Raw genomic sequence first — 24,365 nt, 5'->3', positions numbered from 1 at the left:
TTAATTCTCTAAAATCCTGTCTTTTAAGTAGCATGGAGTTTAATCTCCATCTATACATTCTTGGTGGGATGTCCTCTAGCTCTATTGCCAATAATAGGGGTGAGTGGTCCGATAATAGTCTAGCTTTATATTCCGTTTTCCTAACTCTCCCTTGAATGTGGGCTGATAACAGGAATAGGTCTATCCTTGAATATGTTTTATGTCTGCCCAAATAATATGAATATTCCTTTTCCTTTGGGTGTTGTTTCCTCCATATATCCAAAAGTTGCATTTCTTGCATCGATTTAATTATAAATTTGGTTACTTTGTTCTTTCTGTTAGCTTTTTTTTCCAGTTTTATCCATGTTTGAATCCAAATTAAGGTTAAAATCCCCTCCTATTAGTATGTTCCCTTGCGTGTCTGCTATCTTCAAAAAGATATCTTGCATAATTTTTTGATCTTCTTCATTAGGTGAACATACATTGAGTAAATTCCAAAACTCCAAATATATCCGACACTTTATCATTACATATCTCCCTGCTGGATCTATTATTTCCTCTTCTATTTTGATTGGTACATTTTTACTGATTAATATAGCTACTCCTCTGGCTTTTGAATTATATGACACTGCCGTTACATGTCCTATCCAATCTCTCTTTAATTTCTTGTGTTCCACTTCAGTTAAGTGTGTTTCTTGTACGAATGCTATATCAATTTTTTCTTTTTTCAGTAAATTTAACAGTTTCTTCCTTTTGATTTGGTTATGTATTCCATTAATATTTAAAGTCATATAGTTCAACATAGCCATTTCATACTTTGTTTATCTTTCCTTTCCGTTTCCTCATCACCACCTTCCCTTCTTATCCATTTCTGCTTTCTTTTTTTGAACACATTATAAGACAACATTTCTAAAACATAAAATATTTCCACTATTCTCATATCTAAAATTCCTTTAACCCCCAATAGCCCCTCCCCTTCCTGAGTTGCCCTTTGTCCCTTGTCGGGCAACCACATCTCCCCTCTCCATTTGGATTTGCGAATTCACTCGCGACAACTGATTTCGCAGTGACTGTAATTCTTCCCCACCCAGCCCCCCCAGAAAAGATTTTAATCTTTATATATAACAAAGATCACTCTCTTAATTCCCTCCTTACTTCCTTTCTTCCCTTTCTTTCCCTTCTTAGATACATACATACATATACATATATATATATATATATATACCTACATACACACATACATATAGTTTGTTGTCATTTTTGTTCTTGTTACATCTCTTCATCTCTCTGTCTGTTTTGTAGTTGTTCTGCAAATTTTCGTGCTTCTTCCGGATCCGAGAATAGTCTGTATTGCTGCCCCGGAATAACTATTTTAAGTACTGCTGGGTATTTTAACATAAATTTATAACCTTTTTTCCATAGGGTCGTTTTTGCTGCATTAAACTCCTTCCTCTTCTTCAGGAGTTCAAAACTTATATCTGGATAGAAAAAAAAATTTTGACCCTTGTATTCCAGTGGTTTTTTGTCTTCTCTTATTTTCTTCATTGCCTTCTCCAATATATTTTCTCTTTTTGTATATCTTAGGAATTTTACTAGAATGGATCTTGGTTTTTGTTGTGGTTGTGGTTTAGGGGCTAATGTTCTGTGTGCCCTTTCTATTTCCATTTCTTCCTGTAATTCTGGTCTTCCTAGGACCCTGGGGATCCATTCTTTTATAAATTCTTTCATATTTTTGCCTTCTTCATCTTCCTTAAGGCCCACTATCTTTATATTGTTTCTTCTATTATAATTTTCCATTATATCTATCTTCTAAGCTAACAGCTCTTGTGTCTCTTTAACTTTTTTTTATCAGATTCTTCTAATTTCTTTTTTAAGTCATCTACTTCCATTTCTATGGCTGTTTCTCGTTCTTCCACCTTGTCCACTCTTTTTCCTATATCTGTCATGATCATCTCTAATCTAATCACTTTTTCTTCTGCACTTTTTATTCTTCTTTTATTTCACTGAATTCTTGTGATTGCCATTCTTTAACTGTTTCCATATATTCTTTAAAAAAAAATATATCCATGTACTTGCCCTTCCCTTCATCATCCATTTCTCTGTGTTCTTCCTCCTCTTCTTCTGAGTCCATTCCAGGATCTGTGTCCTTTACCTCTGTCTCTTCTGGTTTTCCTGTTGGGTTGTTTGTTTTATTTTGTTGGGTATTTTTGGTCTTCTTATTTTTATTAGAAGTGTCTTGATGTTGGTCTTCTTCCTCTGGGTTGGTCATCTATGGTTTCTTTGATTTCTTATTTTTACTCTCTTCTTTCTGGCTCTCGTTATTTTCTATGTTTTCCTCTTGCTGTTGTGTTGTAGTTGTCTGTTTCAGCTGTGGAGATCGACTCCTCAGCCGGTCCCCCCTCCCGTCAGTGTTATTTTTGTCTTGCGCATCGCGCATGAGCGAATCCTCGCGCATGCGCGGTTGCGCACTTTTGTTTGGCTCCGTGAGCCATTTTTGTAGTCCCGAGTTCGGGGCTTCGACTGACCTCAGGGAGCGGGCTTCTCTCTCCACGGCGGGCCTCCTTGGACAGGTAAGGCCTTCACCTTCTTCTTCCGATGTCTTTCCTTCTTCTTTTCTTCGCTGCCATTTTCTCCACACTTTTACTTTGACTTTGTTTTGGTTTTTATGTTTGTGCCTTTGGTTTTTCTCTATCTTTTTTTTACTTTTCTGGAGAGGGCTGGAGTTCCCCGACCGGCCACTACTCCATCACGTGACTCCTCCAGGAATCGTTCTTGAACACACCTGTCAAATTCAGCCCTATCTATCCCCCTTGCAGTCAGGAAGTGCCAGTCAATATTAGGGAAGTTGAAATCACCCATAACTACAACCCTGTATTTCCTGCATCATTCCAAAATATGCCTGCTTATCTATTCCTCGGCACCCCGAGGGCTATTTGGGGACCTATAAATTACTCCTAGTGCAGTGATTGCTCCCTTGCTATTTCTGACCTCCACCCACACCGTCTCAGTAGACCATCCCTCTGCTCCATTCTTCCTTTCTGTAACTGTACTACTATCCCTCACCAGTAATGCTACTCCCTCCACCTCCCCCCCCCTTACTTCCCATACTATTCCTTTTAAAACAACTAAACCCTGGTACCTGTATCAGCCAATCTGCCCTTCCTCCAGCCAAGTCTCTGAAACGGCCACAACATCATATTTCCACATACTGTTCCAAGCTCTAAGTTTATCCCCTTTATTCATAATACTCCTAGACACATTTCAATCCCTCTGACTGACTACAATTGTGTTTTGTCCCCTGCCTGTTCTTCCTCACAGACTCAAAACACATAGCATCATGCTTTTGACCTTCTGGCCTATTTGCTACTCACATTCTTGTTTCAACCCCCACCCCCCACCCCCTGCCAAACTAATTTAAACCCTCCCCAATAGTTCTAGCAAACCTGTCCATTAGTCTATTTCCAGTCCAGGTGCAGCCCATCCATTTTGTACAGGTTAGATCTTCCCCAGAAGAGATTCCAATGATCAACAAATCTGAACCACTGCCCCCTGCACCAACTCTTCAGCCACGCATTTATCTGCCACAACTTCCTATTCATATTTGATATCTAAACATATGTTAAAGTAAACATATTTTACTTTCCCACTTTCTTCATATCCACTGTGTCTGTACCTTTCCACATTATGATGTTCTATATTGTCCATTCTATTAATAGTAATATATATGTATATACAAAAACATGCACAGTACATACCTGGTAATTTAGGTGAAAGAACTGGATAGCCAACGGGTACTCCAACTCCAAAGCTACCATAACCTGCCAGAAAAGAGAGAAAAATATCACATACTGAATTATATGGATGAGCAGGGAAGGTTTCAATGTTTCAACTGAAAAACAGAAAGATTTTGAAAATAAATCTAGTTTCATAAAAAGGACTCAATAAGACAAGATGTGAAGGAAACTTTTGCCCTTATCTGGAATCAAAAACCAGTGATACAAACTATTAAAACAAATAAGGAATTCAGAAGAATTTTCTAAACCCAGGCTAAGGATCATGTAGAATGTGAAATTCTACATGTAGAATATGCTAATTCGTGAAAGAATTGATGCACTAAAGGACAGCTAAATAAATACACAAAAAGAGAAAGTATTAGCATATGTGGATTAGCACAGATTGATTAGAATAGGGAAGGGGTATGTTGTGTGAAATTAACTTTTTATGTGATGTAAATTCCAAATACAATCAGTCTCTGGATTATGTAAATGTACCTGAGAACATGTGTGTAAATTAATGTGTCTGCAAATCAGAAATGACTGCTTTCTCTTGTAACCCATGTTGTATCACTGTATATCTTTTTTGGCTTGGCTTCGCGGACGAAGATTTATGGAGGGGGTAAATGTCCACGTCAGCTGCAGGCTCGTTGGTGGCTGACAAGTCCGATGCAGGACAGGCAATAATTCCTTCATGTTATTGAATTATCACCATAACACTACACAAAATTAAGCTATTGAAATATATTTCTATCTAGTCATTAATGAATGCAATGATACTTTATTATTATTAATAATAACACTTGCTTGACTTCCTAAAAAAAATGTATGGGAGGATTTACATAAAGTCAGATTCTTTAAGTAACCCAGGGATCCCCTATAATTCTTTGCATTCCATGGAGGCTATTTCCAGTCTCTGAGGAATTTATTATCAAAGAAAAGTTACACCAGTGTCGCTTTGAATATCAACACTTCATTATCTCTCATCAGATAATAAATAATTCACTTATCTGATATGCACAACAAAGTAGGTGACCTCACATTTGTCTACATCATATTTCATCTGCTATGTCCGCACTCAGCTTGCCAATGTCCTCTAACTGTTTTTTGCATCCAAGACCATCTTCACAATTCCACTTCAGTATTTTTTTAACACATTTGAAAATATCCTATCATCTAAATTATGGATCTAGATTGTGAATAGATAGGTTCCATACCCCAATCCTTGTGAAAACTCACTTGTCTTAGCCCACTAAATTAAAAAGAATCTGTTTCTTATTCATATTGTTTTCTTTATGTCCAATCATCAATTTTAAATCCATGCCAGAACATTACCCCTAATCTCATTGCTCTTGTTTTAAATCCATGCCAGAACATTACCCCTAATCTCATTGCTCTTGTTCACTAGCCTTCTGTTCAGAATTTGATTGAAAGTCATCAAATAATTTGTAGGTGTTAATATTGGAATCCAATATTGGATACCAATATCAGTCTTTACCTGTTGGGTATCCATATTGACCACCAGCACCTAGAAAAATAAGAAAAGTGACAAATTGTAAAATAAAATGAAGAATTAATATAAATATAAGATGCTAATTTGTTTAGTGTAAAAGTCATCCAATAAATTTGCAAAATGCAATGTTTATCTATCATTCACAATTGAATATAGTTAAAAAATTACATCAAAATTATGATAGAGGCCATTGATTCCTAGTATATGCCTTGTGGTGTAGAATTGTATATTGTATTTTAGACACCCTAGGGAATTAAGGATGAATAATTAAATTTTATATTTTGGATTATCTTAAGACATACAACACAATAATAGGCCCATTCCGCCCAAATACCCCAATTAACCTACAATCCCTCTACGTTTTGAAGGTGGGAGGAAACCAGAGCATCTGGAGGAAACCCACACAGACATGGGGAGAACATATAAACTCCTTACAGTGTTGGATTTGAACCAAGGTCACTGGCACTGTAATAGCATTGAGCTAACCGCTACGCCACCCTTATCAAAGCTTTAAAGTGCTGTGAAAAGTAAAGATGCTTGATTTTTTTCAGTTTCTGCAATTTAAGACATTTTGTTTTGCAAGGAAATGAATCGTAGTATCGACATAAATCATTAGAAAGTAATAGGTAAGGATAATAATGCATTATTGTGAGCTGGAGATGAGAGGTGATTGAATGCTAATGTAGAACTACCTACCATTAGGTTTTCCATTTCTCCTGCTGAAGGCCTGAAGAAATTATGTAAATACCCAGACACAATTTCTGTGAGATTTTTCACTATTTTTCATCAAGGACTGGGAAAACTACGCAAATGTAAAGTGTTTTCCATTTTAAATAGCTTTAAGTAGTTTTAGCACTCAAATTTGTACAGTGCAGCCAAGATACTAAAGCAGAAAAAAGTGTGATATTTGAGGAAGGGGTTTTTCTTCATGTCTAATTCTGCTACATTCTTGTGTCAGGTTGATTCCTGACTTATTGTAGGTGTTGCATAAGTGCATTATTGGGCAAAACAATTCCAAAGAAATGTTATGATTCCTAACCACTAAAAATGAATAAATATCAACATAAATTGAAACAAAATTACTTGGTTTAGGTTTCAAACCAGTTCCAGTTGGCACTCCAGGAAGTACTCCAAGGCCATGACTTCTTGCACCTAGGAGTACAACACAAAATATTTAATAGAATGGTGCTCCCATTTTTAAAAAAATAATTTCAAAAATAGAAACACTTTGGCCTATATAATCAGTTGGCTAGCACATGCAGCTTGATTAAATGACAGTTTAAAACTTTTCATGGTTTTTTTTTTACATTCGCCATTTTCTCTTTGTCTTTCTTCATAAAGTAATTTTAAAATGATTTAACTCTTTATGACTTTGTTTTATCAGCAGGTACTACACAATTATGATTTTTCTTTTATTTCTTTTTAAATATTTTTCTTTCAATATTTAGCATTTGATTTTAGCTTGAGTTATCCTTTTTATAAGTTTAGGTGGTGGATCTTATCTTAATATTAGGAGCTGCCGTCTGAAGACATGGGGGTAGGTTTAGTATTATCTCTTCTTTTTTCTCTGATCACTCTCTGGTCAGATGGGGGGCTTTGTGGGTGGGGGGTGGGTTTTGTTTTTCTTTCAGGGGTTTTTATGTTTAATTTTCTTTCGTTTTTTCTTGATTTTTCTTTTAGAACTACAGATATGGCTGACACGTCGTCATTTCCGGTCCTTCCTTATATCTTAATACTTCTTCTGGGCGCATGGGTCCCTGCTTTGGTTAACCCTTTATATACTGGAGGGTTGACCTAAGTAATGGATCAAAACATTAATTTTGTCTCTTGGAATGCTAATGGTCTAAACAACATGTTTAAAAGGAGGAAGGTCTTTAAAGTATTCCAGAGACTGAAAGCACAGATTATTTTTTTTACAGGAGACTCATGTGAGGAAGGAGGATAATCTGCGTTTTTTTAAATCTTGGAAAGGCCCACAATTTCATGCCAACTCATGCTCTAAGACTCGAGGTGTGTCTATTTTTATTGATCCCTCTATTACATTTGTTCAACATGACATCACTGTAGACCCTAACGGCAGATTCTTATTGGTTACTGGGTTATTATTTAATATTAAGGTCGTCATGGTTAATGTTTATGCCCCGAATGTAGATCACCCTGAGTTTTTTAGATCTTTGTTTACTATTTTACCCAATCTAAATGAATATCATTTAATAATGGGTGGGGATTCTAACTGTTGTCTGAATCCCCTGCTAGATAGGTCGAAACCTTCACAGCTCCTACCGAATAAATCGGCTACATATATTAACTCTTTCCTTACTAACTCTGGAGCTGTTGATATTTGGAGATTTCTTCACCCGACAGATAAAGAGTTTTCCTTTTTTTCTCATGTATACCATTCATACTCGAGAATTGATCACTTTTTTATTGATTCACGTTTTATTCCACTTGTAACTGCTTGTAAGTATGACATTATAGCCATTTCGGATCACTCTCCATTACAACTCTCTCTTAAATTCAAAGACTCTGTTTCTACTATTAAGCACTGGCGTTTTGATGTTACATTATTGCAAGATTTAGACTTTGTTAAATTTATGAAAGAACAAATTAACTTTTTCTTTTCAACAAATTACACTACGGAAATTTCTTATGGAATATTGTGGGATACATTCAAGGCTTATATTCGTGGTCAAATTATTCCTTACTCAGTTGCTTTGAAGAAATGCATCAAAAACAAGATTCATCTATCGGTTGAGAAGATTAAAGACATTGATAAGAAATATGTGACTGATCCTACTGAAGAACTTTACAAACAAAGAATTGAACTGCAGATGGAATATAATTTGTTACTTACATCTTCGATTGAATACCAGTTAATTAGATCTAAATCTGATTTTTATGTGCATAGTGAAAAATCGGGTAAACTGTTGGCTAATCATCTGAAGAATATTTCAGCTAGACGCCAAATTATGGAGATTCGCAAACAGAATGGAGAACTGACTGTTAACCAGGAAGAGATAAATCAATCTTTCCAAAATTTTTATACATCCTTATATAGTACAGAATCCCCTCAAGACCTTAGTAATATGTTTAATTTTTTAGAACATTTGAAACTCCCAAAAGTATTACCTCAAGATAACTTAGAATTAAGTAAACCCATTACAGATTCGGAGATCAATAATACTATTTTCTCACTGAACTCGGGGAAAGCACCAGGTCCCGATGGATATTCTGTGGAATTTTATAAAGCTTTTTCTTCTACTCTCTCTCCCTGGCTGATTAAGATGTTTGATGAATCTATCACATTGGGTAAACTACCACAATCATTTTACAGAGCTATGATTTCTCTAATCTTGAAAAAAAAAGACCCGACCGAATGTTCTTCTTATAGACCTATTTCTTAGTTGAATGTTGATTCTAAGATCTTCTCTAAAATTCTAGCGACAAGGCTAGAGAAGATATTACCATATATTATCTCTGAAGACCAGACTGGATTCATTAAAAATCGTTATTCCTCCTTTAATATTAGAAGATTGATGAATATTATTTACACTCCTTCACATAAGTCTTCAGAATGTGTTATTTCACTAGATGCTGAGAAGGCCTTCGATAGAGTAGAATGGCCTTATTTATTTACAGTTCTTGAAAAATTTAATTTTAGTCCGATATTTATATCTTGGATTAAACTTCTTTATAATTCCCCAGTTGCCTCGGTTTTTACTAATACCCAAAGATCGCCATATTTTCGATTATTTCGGGGCACCAGGCAAGGGTGCCCCCTTAGCCCTTTATTATTTAACTTAGCTTTAGAACCTTTGGCAATTGCTATCAGAGAAGCACCCAATATTACTGGTATTATTCGTTGCAGGGATATTCATAAAGTATCACTATATGCAGATGATTTATTGTTATATATTTCCAATCCTGAAAATTCTATTCCTGCAGTTTTATCTTTATTAGCCCAATTTAGTAATTTTTCGGGATATAAACTGAACTTAAATAAAAGTGAATTATTCCCTTTTAATGGATGGGTTCCTATTTATGATAGTTTACCTTTTAAAATAGCTAGAGACCATTTTATATATTTAGGGATTAAGATTACTAAAAAACATAAAGATTTGTTTAGGACTAATTTTTTCCCTCTATTGGACCTGATCGGCAGTTTACTTACCAATTGGTCACCATTATCCCTATCCATGATAGGCCGAATTAATGCTATTAAGATGATGATCTTACCTAAATTTTTATATATATTCCAAGCTATACCTATTTTTGTTCCTAAATCTTTTTTTGATAAGGTCGATTCTAAATTGTCCTCGTATATCTGGCAAAACAAGAATCCTAGATTGGGGAAAAAATATTTACAGAAATCTAAATTAGAGGGAGGGTTGGCATTACCCAACTTTAGAATTTATTATTGGGCAATTAATATTAGTTACTTAAGGTATTGGTTGAATTATTCAGAATTATCTCTAAATCCCCATTGGGTAAATTTAGAAATTAAACTGATACAAAATTTTTCAATTAGCTCTATTTTGGGAGCTAAATATTAGTAGCAGAATGGATTAAATATGTTTCTTTTTCAGAAAATAGTGAATAAAATCAATAAAAGCTCTTTAAAAGTGAATTCTGCTCCCGAAAAAGTATTCAAAGCATTGTCAACCCTGCAACCTTATTTCTGTATTTCAATAAAAAGATAAGGGATTACTTTCAAGATTATTTGATCACCCAGGATTACCGTTATGAATAGAGAGGAACAGTCAGTCCGTGGACTCGTGCACTGCCAGACTGAGACCACCGTAAATTGGAGGAACAACACATCATCTTCCGTCTGGGCACCCTCCAACCAGATGGCATTAATATCGACTTCTCTGGCTTCTCCATTCTCTGTCTCCTTTCACACAAACATGATAAATTTTACCTCCTCCACTATCACATCCAAATAACACTTTTGTTGGTCTGGATTCTGCTCCCATTGTTTGAATTCTGAGACTTTTTGATATATCCTGCTCCTGCCGTTTCTGATTTTTCCTAGAAGGGCCCTAGCATGAAATGTCGGCAATATATCTTCACAAGATGCTGAATAGACTAGCTGAGTTCCTCCAGCATTTTGGTGCTTTTACTACCATTATGAATAAACCACAGGAATAGTAATCATGATTAAAATGATATGCACATGTCAAGGTAGTATATGCACAAACCTGGGTATACACCTGGGACAACAGCACCTGGGACACCAGCACCTAGATAATGATGAAAACAAACTTCTTAAAAATGAAGTTCTTTTGTATTTTCAACAAAACAAACTCTCAGAATATTATGCAGCAGGTTAAATTTATTTTACACTCTCTGGTATATCTTTTATACAACACTCTTAACAAAAATAATTGAACCCAAGTGTTGATAGAAATGTGAGGAATAAATCAAAATAAGGCTCGGAGTTCCACAATGCTCTAACCACTTCAAAACCCTCTTTCTATTTATCTTGCAAAATTATGAAGAAAACTTAAGTAACTCAGCTTGCTTGTTGTTATGACTTTAAATGAATGCAATGAAATCTGTAAAAGGCAGTAAGAAGAAAGAAATTCAAAGGACTCAAAGATCCTCCCACTCGCAGTCCAACCCCACTTTCGCCGCATTTCCACCACCCAACTTACAGATCTTAAGCATAATGGGAAGTGACTGTTATGTGGATGAAGTAACAATTTTAAACAGGAGCTGGATTAATATCTGTTAAAAACTAAGATTTAGTAATATAGCGATTTTAATAACTTGTTTTTGAAGAAGTATGGAAATGAGTAATCAGGTCAGGCTTTGAGCACCAGTTGAAAGCCGCAGTGTTCCTTAGTAAAAACCCAGATGCTTTTATATTCTCAGACCTCAACTTAATATGAACTCAATTATATTGGAAAACATTGAATATGCAGCAGATTTCTGATAAGGCTGGCTGATTTCCTCCAGCATTTTGATGTGTTTTTATAGCAGACCTCTGATGCCTATTTAAGGTAAGAAAGAAATTAAAACAAAATGGCATTTACTATTTTCACACTTGTTCCAATACTGTAACACAGTACTTTGGAAGGACAAATGAATTGATACTTTCATTATGAAGGTCCTGTGAAAGTGACAGGCCACTGAGCCACCCTCAAGGCTGCTATTCATTTAATATGGACAATGGTGGGTGACAGAATTATTGCTAACCAGTTTTGCCACGAAGTCTTTAGATCAAAGAAAATAAAATTCCAATAATGGCATAACGAACATCAACTACAATGAGGCTAAGTAATGGGCTGCGTCTGAGCAATAACTGCTTGCTTTTCTATAGCAAACACTTGGGATTTGCCCACACAAATTCTTGTATTGTTGTGAATTCAAAGGATGTAAACCTGAATGTGGAAATCTCTAATTTGTATAAGATTCCAAATAATGAATTTGTCAGTGCATTCTGCCGGAGTTCTCCTGCTGGGATTCGCCAGCAATCACACTGCAAAATCTGTCTTGAATTCTGCAATAAAATCAATTCAGAATACAATTAAGAGAGGAAGAATAAGCCTTCCAAATACTGTAACACAGAAAACTCTTACCTAGAATTCCAGCTCCAGGAACAGACTTGTAGGGATATGCTGCCCCTGGAATTTGGCCAGGTACTCCTGAAATAAAACAGAGTATGAAGGATAATCGGCTTTGGTAGAAAGTACCAACTGCATAGAGAAAATATTACTGACATATGTTGATACAACGTATGGATTATAAATCCTGCAGTGATGCTTAGAAAACAGATTAAAATATTCCTTTAAACTATTTGCATAAGAAACGAGGGTGAAAATGTGAAATAAAATATGAAAGGATAACGCTGCATTTAGCAGACAGTAAAATTTGATTTTACAACATTGCAGGTGAATGCAGAGTGAGAGAGTGAGCAGGAGTATTCAAGTGATGAGGAAGGAGGAAGTTAAATGATGGTGACTGTTGTCAATGGGATACAGAGTACACTTTGTATATGGTTAAAGGATAGAAATTTGAGAGGAAAAGAAACAAGGCAAAAAATGTTAAATTCATCATCGACAACATCTACAGGGAACACTGCCGTCGGAGAGCAGTATTCATCGAGGATCCGCGCCACCCAGTTCATGGTCTGTTCTCGCTGCTGTCACTGGGCAAGAGGTAGAGGTCGCACAAGACTCGCACCACCAGGTCCGGGAACAGTTGCTACCCCTCCACCATCAGACTCCAAAAAAAATTTCAATTAGACACTCATTTCAGGGCTCTTAGTTTCCATCTTATTTTTGAATATTTAGATATTTTTTCTGTCGTGCCCAATTTGTTTACATTTCTTTCTTCATTTACATTTTTCTTTCCTTTTAGTTTGCACGACCAATATGTAGAAATTCTGCCTGGCCGGCAGGAAAAAGAATGTCAGGGTTGTATGTGATGTCACGTTTGCACTCTGACAATAAATCTGAACTTTCAACTTTGCCTTCCAGCCACATTGCCGCACGTCAGTTGCAAGCTCAGCACAACTTCAGCTTCTTGCACTCCTCCTCCTCCACTCCATCCTCACAGGGCACTTCTCAAGAGGATTTAGGGGTGGGCAATAAATAAATCCTAGGCTTGCCAATAATATTTTCACTTTGATCCATGACTAACATCAAATATGAAGATACAACAACATGCTTTCAAATTAAAATTATATGCAGCTTGGTCCAAAGACTGGATGGTAGGGCGATGTTCCATTGCACTACTGCCCTTTCCTTGTTTTCTTCTGTCAAAAAATACAATTAATATTTTAAATTAAAATGCAGTCCTTTCTGTCCAGGATGCACTCCAGTCTCTGCATTAATCATGGGCCTCAAAGCGTGTAGTCCAAGTTCAAGTTTATTATCAACAAGTGTTGTCCAGTCCACAGTGCAAAAACATACAAACACACATGCAGAAAAATAACACATATGCAATACATATACACATATGTAAAAATAAATAAATATTGTTAAATAAATGGTGAAGTCTTGGAGAGTTTGGATGAGCGGTTCATCTGTCATTCAGCAGTCTCACTGCCCATGGGAAGAAGCTGTTTCTCAGCCTGGTTCTGATATTTCTGTCTCTCTTTCCTGATAGGAGTAGGTGGAAGATGCTGTGTGTAGGGTGGTAGGGTTCCTCAATGTTTTTGAGAGCCCTTTTCCGAAAACGATTCTGTAAGATCATGTCGATGGGGAGGAGTGAGACCCCACTAATCCTCTCTTATAGTCCTGTGGATTGATGTCTGGTGCAAGGCTCTACTGCAACCATACCACACTGTGATGCAAACTGGCCAGGATGCTCACGATAGAGCTCATGACAGGATGGTGCTGGTAGCCTTTTCCACCTCAGTCTTCTTAAGGGCAGTTGCTGTTGTACCTTCCTGACAAGTGTGGAGATGTGTGTCCACCATAGGTCAGTCAGGATTGCCTTGGGCACATTGAAGAACCAGTATTTTGAATCCCCCTGAACAAAACTGAAAATATGCATTCAAATTTTAATACTGGACTTTGTGTTAATATACCAATCCTGCTCTATTTAGCAATGTGGAACTAGCTAAAGGGCTTAGCTGCAGGATTCGGGTATGCATGCCTTCTTATAGCGCTTTACAGTCGTGTTTTCTTCAGTCCTGATACATTTCATGCTGCATCCTCTCCTTGCTGTTAGCTCCATCCATATATTCCTATCAGCGCGGAGACAACGCTGGTGGAAGCGTTCTAGGAGCCGGTGATGCCGGTAGAGGACCCATGATTCGGAGCCGAACAGGAGTGTGGGTATGACAACGGCTCTGTATACTCTAATCTTTGTGAGGTTTTTCAGTTGGTTGTTTTTCCAGACTCTTTTGTGTAGTCTCCCAAAGGTGCTATTTGCCTTGACGAGTCTGTGTCTATCTCGTTGTCGATCCTTGCATCCGATGAAATGGTGCAGCCGAGATAGGTAAACTGGTTGACCGTTTTGAGTTCAGTGTACCCGATGGAGATGTGGGGGGGGGGGGCCTGGTAGGCATGGTGGGGAGGCCTGGTAGTCATGGTGGGGAGCTGGCTTATGGAGGACCTCAGTTTTCTTCAAGCTGACTTCCAGGCCAAACATTTTGGAAGTTTCCGCAAAACAGGATGTCAACATTCATTGGAGCGACTTCATCACCAACATCGAAGTACTCGAGATGGCAGAGGTCATCAGCATCGAATCCACGCTGCTGAAGATCCAACTGCGCTGGGTAGGTCACGTCTCCAGAATGGAGGACCATCGCCTTCCCAAGATCGTGTTATTTGGCGAGCTCTCCACTGGCCACCGAGACAGAGGTGCACCAAAGAAGAGGTACAAGGACTGCCTAAAGAAATCTCTTGGTGCCTGCCCCATTGACCACCGCCAGTGGGCTGATCTCACCTCAAACCGTGCATCTTGGCACCTCACAGTTCGGCTGGCAGCAACCTCCTTTGAAGAAGACCGCAGAGTCCACCTCACTGACAAAAGACAAAGGAGGAAAAACCCAACATCCAACCCCAACCAACCAATTTTCCCTTGCAACCGTGTCTGCCTGTCCCGCATCGGACTTGTCAGCCACAAACGAGCCTGCAGCTGACATGGACATTACCCCTCCATTAATCTTCGTCCGCGAAGCCAAGCCAAAGAAAAGATATTCCTATCATAACTTCTGGAACAAGTAAGAATTTCGGTGCGCATGGATATCGTCAACGACTATAAACTTGTTACCATTTTCAATCAAAGTATATCACTCCATTATTGAGCCCGGATATGCTTGGGCCCAATTTCTCCACACGAAGCAGGCTTTCCACCATCTCGAGCCACGTTGACAACAAATGGAAACGGCGAGGCGAGTGTCTGGGTGACGGGCCAGCTAACGAGTGGCCGTTTTCGCAGGCTGGTGCATGAGGCGAGCGGCGTCGCGAGGTCGCCTTCGGTGCGCGGGGTGGTTGGTCCCCGCGAGGTTGCCGTTGGCGCGCGGACATGCATGCTTGCGCGGGGCAGTTGGTCCTCGCAAGGTCGCCGTCAGCGCGCAGACACGCATGCTCGTGCGGGGCAGTTGGTCCTCGCGAGGTCGCCATCAGCACACGGACACACACGCACACGCAGGGCAATTGGTCCTCGCGAGGTTGCCGTCGGCGCACGGACACACCCACTGGTTGCCGTGAGCGACAGTTGGCAGCCCCGTCGCCCAAGCTTATGAGGATGAATCGGGCGCCGCCATTGCTTGCGGGACCAGCATCTTGTGACAGGTAACCAAATGCTGGGAGCGTTTGATGAAAGATTAGCGGCATTTTCTGGTTCTCCTGCCATCCGCGAACCACGTAATTGGCTTATTTGGTCTTGAGCATCGCCATTCAGGCCGTTCTCCTGGGGGTTGAGTCGGTCCCTTCTGGGAATTTACGCCGACTGCTCATTTACACGATTGCGGGTTGCAAATGTCACATCACCTTGGGTTTCCTTTGTGGGGAGGAGAAGGGTTGGGGTGTCAGTGCTGCCCATGTTGGCCCATTCAAAGCAGAAGCTTATTTGGGACCAGTGGTGATATGTTTCCTCCATTGCATTTCGCCTCAGCTCCTTCAGTGGAGATGAGGTGCATTCTTGGTATTTCTGGCAGCAATGAAACTGGCCGCTCAGTGAGGTTTCCTCCAGTCACTTTTCAAAAGACCCAGCACTCCAGGTTTCCAGAGTCTGGTTTGGCATTTCAAGCCTTGAGTGATGTGTGGACCCAGGACTAATGCACGCTCATATTGACAACTGATTACACTGGTGTATCAGTGGTTGTGACAGGTTCCCTTACTTTCCAGGCCTCTCGGATTCAGCCTCCTCAGCCTAATGGTTAATCTGCCACTGCTTAGGACCAGTGAGCCATGACAGGGAAGAAGATAGTGGTATCTCCCTTCATGCCAACGGCCGTGAAACACAGAATGGAGCAGGGACAACTGCAATGGCCAGTGCTTAGAATCCATATCCCAGGAAGAAGAAACAAAATCAATTCACTGGATTGCTCCCATGTTCCTCATATCTGTCCATGACTTTGTACTATCCCACCAAGACTAACCATAAATTGGAGGAACAACACTTGATTTTCCATCTGGGCACTCCAACTGGATGCCATTAACATCAACTTCTCTGGTTTATGCTAGCCTGCTCTGTTCTCCCTCTCTTCCCTTTCCCTTCTTTCCTCCAGCTCTCCGTTCACAGAGCCATCCCTCATCCCCTTGTTTGCCGGTGTGCCCTCCCTCCGTTGTCTATCTATTACCTCTGGGACCTTGCTCTTTCCCCCTGCCCCCCCCCACCATTTTGTTTGGGCAGCCTTGAAGGGCTCAAGCCCAAATCATTGGTTATATATCTTTGCTATATAAAGTATATTGTTTGACCTGCTGAGTTTCTTCAGCATTGTGTTTTTACTTCAACCTCATATCTGCTGACTTTCATCTTTTCACTGGAGTCCTTGGTGTTGCTGACAAGGCCAACTCATCTCATAACTCCAAGGCGACTGGCCATCCTTGAGAAGGTACTTTGGAAAAACTTAGTTTTGGGCCATATTTTATTAACTAGATTAAATTATAAATATGTCCCACTGCCTCAATTCTTAAAAATCTTGACCTTTGTAGATCAGTTTTAAATCCTCAGTGGTATACTCGTCAGGGTTATCCTTCAAGTCCATTTCTTTTTGACTTAGTATTGGAACCTTTAGCAAATGTTCTTCATGAAAGTAGAGATTTTATTAGGATCCTTGGGAATGGTAATGAACACAAGGTTTCCTTATATGCAGATTATCTTTTGCTTTTTGTTTCTAATCCAGAGGTTTCTCTATCAAGCACACTGGCTTTAGTTTCTCGTATTGTACCCAAAAAACCGATTCTTCTGTCTAAATGTGAACTTTTTCTTTTAAATTGCTTTATGCCACGTTATTCTAATTTTCCCTTTAAGATTGTGCAGAATCAATATAATTATCTTGGCATTACAATTACTAAGAACTATAAACACCTTTAAGGAAAAAATTTCCACCCTATTTAATCAGGTTAAATTATTATCAATATGATGGGCTTCATCACCTTTCAATGATTGGCCACATTAACTCTTATTAAAATGAACATTTTACCTAAATTTTTGTACCTCTTTCCATTTGTGCCATTTTCATCCCTAAATATTTTTTTTTCCACTCAACTCACATACCTTTCTACATATGGCATGGGAAAACCATAGAGATCACCTTCAAAAAGCTAAAAGGAATGGCAGACTGTCATTTCCCAAGTTTAGATTATATTGTTGGGAAGTCATTATTTGTAATTTAATTCTTTTGTTACATTTTGATAATTTGGTTGATTTTTTTTTAAATTAATTCCATTTCTACCCATAAAGGGCAAGGAATACTTTGTTGGTAATTTTAGCATCCTTTTCATATAAATCAACTGTAAATCCAACATTTAAACAGTTTGAGATAAGGGAACAATTTAAATAGTTTTTTTTGGATTTTAGAATTTTTCCCTTGCTCGTCCCTTTTTCTTCCTTCATTGCAGGATACAGTTTTTTAAATGATTGAAACATTTAATGCCCAATCTGTGCCAAAGACCTTTTTATTCAAAATAATTTTGCTTCTTTTGAACAAATGGCAGTAAAATTTAAACTTACCAAACACATTTTAAAAAAATATTTATAAGATAGACATTTTGTTCAATTTCAGATCCTTGACTTTGTGCAAATTCCCAAGGCAAGTATTCCTGATTTACTTTTTGATTTACAACCTTCTCATAAAGTTAACAATTTACTTGATTTAAGAATGGCCTCATTAGTTAAGATCAAGAGAGACTAGGAACAGGATTTGAATCTTTCATTCTCTGATGATGCTTGGTATTCCATTTGTAATTTGATTAATACTACTTCCCTTTGTGCATAATATTGCTTATTGCAATTTACAAATGGCCCATAGAATACACATGTCTAAAGTTAAATGATCTCATATTTACTTTGATATAAATCCTCTGAAAAATGTATAATTGATGAGGCTTCTTTGATTCACATGTTTTGGACGTGCCCTAGTTTGGAATAAATTTGGAAAGATATTTTTCAAACATTGTTAAATTGGAACTTTGCCCTTTAATTGCTCTTTTCAGATCATTTCAAGATGATGTTTCACTAACAAACTCCAAACTGAATTTTATCTTTTACTTCATTGATAGCCAGACATGCAATTTTGATTGCAAGCTTACCTGGAAGCTAAATGGAAGGATAACACTCCACTACCATTAAAGGTTCAAATACTAATTTCCTAAAGACATAGGGCCCTTTTATGGACTATTACCACAATTTAAATTTTAGGGTTGTTACAAGCTTCAGTGCTGTGCTGTTTATTTCCAGGCTGTCATCATTTGATACCCACATGTTAGTTTTTTCCCCAATCTTGTATAATAATGTGTTTTGAATTAACAGGGTGTTTTTTTTTCCTTTATCTTGTAATTTCAATATATCTATAATTTTATTGTTTAATTTTTGTATTATTACAAATTTCAAAAAAATCTTAAAGAAAGCCTGTTGTAAGATTGTGTGAAGATTGCTCACTGTGCAAGTCTAAGAACCGCTCCCCCCCAAAAAAAAATTGAAAGATATTACAAGGACAGAGAAAATAATTTTAAGACATTTTCAAAACTTCCTTCAAAAAGGTGATACATCTATTAACAGGGAAATTCCAGATCCCTATTTGATGGCACAGAGAGATCAGAGTATATTAATTGTGAACACAGTGTAGCATCCAAATTTGCCCTGTAGAAAGTACTACTGGATAGTTGCAGGCTACAGTAATCCAATATCCAAATTCTATAACTACCCCATCATACATAATTGAGCTCGTAGTTAAGTAGTGAGGGCATTTGATCTGACATTCATATCAATTGCAACAAAAAATGTATAAAATGGTGGCACAGGAGACTGCAGATGCTATAATCTAATGCTAAATACAATCTGCTGAAGGAACTCGGCATATCAAGAGTTCCTCCAGCAGATTGTGCTTAGATACACAAAATGAATCTATTAGGTATATGCTTACACAGCTCGCAGCTTCTAAACCAGTTAAGTGGTAAGCTTGCTACAAGAAGAATTGGGAGTATTAGTTGAAGTTATTTAAAATTTTTCCCAATCTGGATGGAGGAGAGTGGGCAACCTATTTTCTGTCATAACTGGAAATGAAAAAAATATCCTTTACACATGGGGACTTAATTAAATCCTCCATATCTGTCTGCAAGCAGCAGTGGGGTGGGTGGGGGGGGGGGGGGTGGAGGGAACACAGCAGCAATCAAAACCAGATATGAAATTCAGAGCACAAAGCCAAACAAAAAAATTGAAAACCTTACATGAGGGGGTCAAACATACTTTTCAAAACTTCACTCAGATCTTCTTCACAACAATCAAATGCTGGTACCCTTCAAACTATATACTTATTGCCTTTGTTCATTCCTGAGAAGCTACAAGAGGTTTAAATTGAAGACCTTATCATATGTGAAGCATCTGCAGTGAAGGAGTTTTCATGAGCAAGATTAAAACCAGATTTTCATGAGCAAGATTTTCATGAGCAAGATTAAAACCAGTCCATTACAATAATGTTAACAAGAAAATTTGCAGATGCTGGGGATGAGTACAAGACACAAACATACTGGAGAAGCTCAGAATCACTCAGTATACATAGGAAATAAAAGATAACCAATGTTTCAGGCCTGAGGCCCTTTGTCAGGTACAAGAGAAAAAAAAACCCAGCAGACGCCTGAATAATATTGTTGGGGGAGGAGCATAGCCTAACAGTTAAGAGACGGATACAAGTGGGAAGGGAGAAGAGGAAAAAAAGCTGAGAAGTAATAGGGATAGGCAAAAGGTAGAAGGAAGAGAAGAGATGAGGAGCTTTAGAAAAAGATAGAGGAATAGAGAGAGACATGGGAGAGGGTGTTTAACAGAAATTGGAGAAGCCAACATTCATGCTGTCTGGTTGGAGAGTGTGGCTGCTTCACTTGGAAGGACTGTTTTGAGCTCAAAATAGTGGTGAGGGAGGAGATGGATATGCATTTCTAGATCCCAAAAAGTCCTTCCAAATGAAGCAACACTTGTGAATTTATAGCAGTCATTTATTGCCCCTGGTGCTCCCAATGTGGCTTGGTCTACACTGGAGAGACTGGGAGATAGTTTTGTTGAGTACCTTTGCTTTGTCTGCTTCAGAAACCAAGACCTTTCAGTGGCCAACTATTTTAATCCGTACACCACTGCCACATCTACACGACTGTCCACGTCCTTATGTACTGCCAGATAGAGGCCAACAGCAAGTTAGCATTAACATTGACCTCCAATTTCTGTTAACCCCCTTCCCATGTCTCTCTCTTTCCCTATCCCTTTGTCTCCTTTCCTTGAGCTCATCAACCCCTTTGTTTATCAGAAAGTTCCCTTTTATCCTCTCTCCATCACCTTTTTATCTCTTCTACTCTCCCACCTCTTGCTTGTTCAACTGTGGTCCTTTCCTTTCTTCCCTCCTCCCCCAACTCTTTTATTCAAGTGACTACTTGTATTTTTCTTCAACCTGACAAAGGCTCTAGACCCAAAACATTGGTTAATGTTTACTTCCCAAGGATTCTGCATGACCTCCTGAGTTTCTCCAGCACATTTATCTATTACAATAGTATCTGCCCTTAAGATTTTTAGACACCAGCCTTTCCATTATATAAAGATTCGCCACAGAAACTTAAAGATTTCTCCCTACATTCTTCGGCAAATGTTTGCAAAATTTGAACTTATTCCATGAACTTCAAAATGTGTATTTAATTAATTTTGGGAATATTTGCATTGTTGGCAAGGAAAATGGTGCGACTCTTCTTGAATTGCCACAGTCCTTCCAATGAAAGTAGTCCCATAGTGCTGTGAATAGAGAATTGCAGAATTTAGATCCCATGACAATGAAGGGCCAGCAATACATTGCCAAGTCAAAATTGTTCTATATATTAGAGAAATAAAAAATTGAAAGAATGCAGACATCGTGGTTGAAGCAAAAACACATTGCCACCTGGCCGGAGAGGACCCAGACAGAAAATCAGGTGTTGTTCTTCCAACTTATGGGTGGTCTTGGTGGGATAGTACGAGACCATGGACAAACATGAGAGTATGGGTAGGACACAGAACTGAAACAGTTGGCCACTGGTGCTGCATTAACAGACTTTTCTGGTTTCTGCTAACCTGCTCTCTTTTCTCCTCCTTTCCCTCAGTTCTTCACCCCCTTCCCTCTCCATTCACCTAGTCATCCCTCCTCTCCTTGTTTGCTGCTGTGTCCTCCCCCCTTTCTCTATAATCTCCTGCCTTTGCAACCATACCTCCCCCCTTACCTTTTCATTCAGACACCTGCCGATACTTTTCCATACTTTGATGAAGGACACAAGCCTGAAACATCATTATGTATTTTTATCTTTGATCAATAAAGGATACTGGAGTTTTTCCAGCATTGTGTTTTTACTTTTATGTATCAAAATCCTTGTGAACATAGCAATATATATATATATATATATATATATATATATATATGGTCCTCATTGCTCTTTTCTCTTTGAACCTTAGCCAATTTTACATGCATTCTGTCAAAGTCTATGGTCTTTAGTTATGCTGAGTAAGTGACCTTAAATATTGTGTGAAATTAGAATTTGGCCAGTTGGAATTCTTTGTAAAATGTGAAAATTGTTGCCACTTGCCTTCAACATGTAATGTTTCATGTAAATTTGCAGCAAAAGGTATCTCAAATAATGTTCAGTTATGGTTTTGTACCATTTAGTGCTGAATTTAAAAATACAAAAATTAAAATCTGTCAGAACTACAAAATTTCCATTCAGAATAATGGGTGCAGGGTAGAAACTGTCATTAGGGATATTTAAGACAAAGATAGATATGCTCTTCATCAGGAAAAGAGTCAAAGGTTACTGAGAGAAGGCAGGAGAATGAAGTAAACAAGACTCAATGGACCGAATGGCATAATTCTCTTATCTCTTATGGACTTTAAGCCTGCTGGTAAGCAATTTCACACTAAATTTCTCTCTGCTGGCTGGGAGGAGGGAGGGAAAAAAAAATTCCCATGTTCTGGGTTGCATTCATTACATTCTGCAACTTCTTCCAATCTTGAGGCAGATCAGCTCCCAAACCAGGCTGTGGTACATTGATCTAGTATACTAATAGTACACGTGTAGAATTTGTTGAGGGTCAAACAGGATATGCTGCACTTCCTCAGACTTCTAAATTATTTAAGGTGTTAGTGTGGTTGGTCAAGGTCAGGTCCTTGGATATGTTTATTCCCAAGAACTTAAATTGATCTGTCTCCACTTCAGTGCCATCATTGTGGACATGGTGTGGGCTCCATCCAGTCCCCAAAGTCTATGATCAGCTCCTTTGTCTTATTGACTGACAAGGTTGTTATCTTGATACAATATATCAGATCTGAGGCGCCTGCAAGCTCGCACCAAGACACAAGAGCAACTTATCCGTGAACTACTCTTTGCAGACGATGCCGCTTTAGTTGCCCATTCAGAGCCAGCTCTTCAGCGCTTGACGTCCTGTTTTGCGGAAACTGCCAAAATATTTGGCCTGGAAGTCAGCCTGAAGAAAACTGAGGTCCCCAGCTCCCCACCATGACCACCAGCCCCCCGACATCTCCATCGGGCACACAAAACTCAAAATGGTCAACCAGTTTACCTATCTCGGCTGCACCATTTCATCGGATGCAAGGATCGACAACGAGATAGACAACAGACTCGCCAAGGCAAATAGCGCCTTTGGAAGACTACACAAAAGAGTCTGGAAAAACAACCAACTGAAAAATCTCACAAAGATTAGCGTATACAGAGCCATTGTCATATCCACACTCCTGTTCGACTCCGAATCATGGGTCCTCTACCGGCATCACCTACGGCTCCTAGAACGCTTCCACCAGCTTTGTCTCTGCTCCATCCTCAACATTCATTGGAGCGACTTCATCCCTAACATCGATGGCAGAGGCTGACAGCATCGAATCCACGCTGCTGAAGATCCAACTGCGCTGGGTAGATCACGTCTCCAGAATGGAGGACCATCGCCTTCCCAAGATTGTGTTATATGGCGAGCTCTCCACTGGCCACCGTGACAGAGGTGCACCAAAAAAGAGGTACAAGGACTGCCTAAAGAAATCTCTTGGTGCCTGCCACATTGACCACCGCCAGTGGGCTGATATCGCCTCAAACCGTGCATCTTGGCGCCTCACAGTTCGGCGGGCAGCAACCTCTTTTGAAGAAGACCGCAGAGCCCACCTGACTGACAAAAGACAAAGGAGGAAAAACCCAACACCCAACCCCAACCCACCAATTTTCCCCTGTGTCTGCCTGTCCCGCATCGGACTTGTCAGCCACAAACGAGCCTGCAGCTGACGTGGACATTACCCCTCCATAAATCTTCATCCGCGATGCCAAGCCAAAGAAAGAAGATATCAGAAACTCTCAATCTCCTTTCTGTATACTGTCAGTAGAGGCAGAGTTGCTAAATATATTGAAGAATATTGATAAATTTTGCATTCATAAGTTTACCCTAAGACATAGGGAAAGAGCTAGTGTGAGATTTTCAGACTAATAATCAGTCATGATCATATTGCATAGTGTGCAGGTCCCAAAATCCTGAATCACCTGTTCTAGTACCTATTTTGTATGTTGTGTGAAAGGGAAAACAACTTAAATTTAGACATACAGCACTGTAACAGGCCATTTTCGCCAACGAGTCTGTGTTGCCAAATCTATATCCAATTACCTACATCCCCAGTATGTTTTGAACAGTGGGAGGAAACAACCCCCAGGAAACCCCACGCAGATAGAGGGAGAACGTACAAACTCCTTACAGATAGTGCAGGATTTGAACCCCAGTTCCAATTGCTGGCACTGTAATGGTGTTGTCCTAACCACTACGCCAACCATGCTGCCCCTTCAACCAAGGTATTTCAACAAATTCTATAGTCATTAATGCTGTACTCAAGAACTGCCCCGCCCCCCTCGCCAATTCAAGAATGGTTTTTCAATTTTTCAATTCAATAACAAAAAATCCTGAACTGTATTCAAGAATGT

At 38.9% G+C, this 24,365-nt stretch overlaps 1 protein-coding gene across 11 annotated transcripts in view; it reads right to left on the bottom strand.

The window, feature by feature from the left end:
• LOC138749782 (elastin-like) overlaps positions 1-24,365 on the bottom strand; it is a 270,705-nt gene that overhangs the window by 213,473 nt on the left and 32,867 nt on the right. For all 11 annotated transcript variants that reach the window (XM_069911641.1, XM_069911643.1, XM_069911638.1 and 8 more), the window contains exons 3-7: positions 11,850-11,915; positions 10,467-10,508; positions 6,349-6,417; positions 5,251-5,280; positions 3,735-3,797 (exon numbers count right to left, since the gene is read on the bottom strand). In XM_069911641.1, the coding sequence (XP_069767742.1) occupies positions 3,735-3,797; positions 5,251-5,280; positions 6,349-6,417; positions 10,467-10,508; positions 11,850-11,915 (270 nt within the window). The remainder of the gene's footprint in view (positions 1-3,734; positions 3,798-5,250; positions 5,281-6,348; positions 6,418-10,466; positions 10,509-11,849; positions 11,916-24,365) is intronic.

This window comes from Narcine bancroftii, chromosome 14 (assembly GCF_036971445.1).
Source record: "Narcine bancroftii isolate sNarBan1 chromosome 14, sNarBan1.hap1, whole genome shotgun sequence".
Classification (NCBI taxonomy): domain Eukaryota; kingdom Metazoa; phylum Chordata; class Chondrichthyes; order Torpediniformes; family Narcinidae; genus Narcine; species Narcine bancroftii.
Note: the sequence above shows the minus strand (reverse complement) of the source record. Positions and strands in the feature narration are given on the sequence as shown.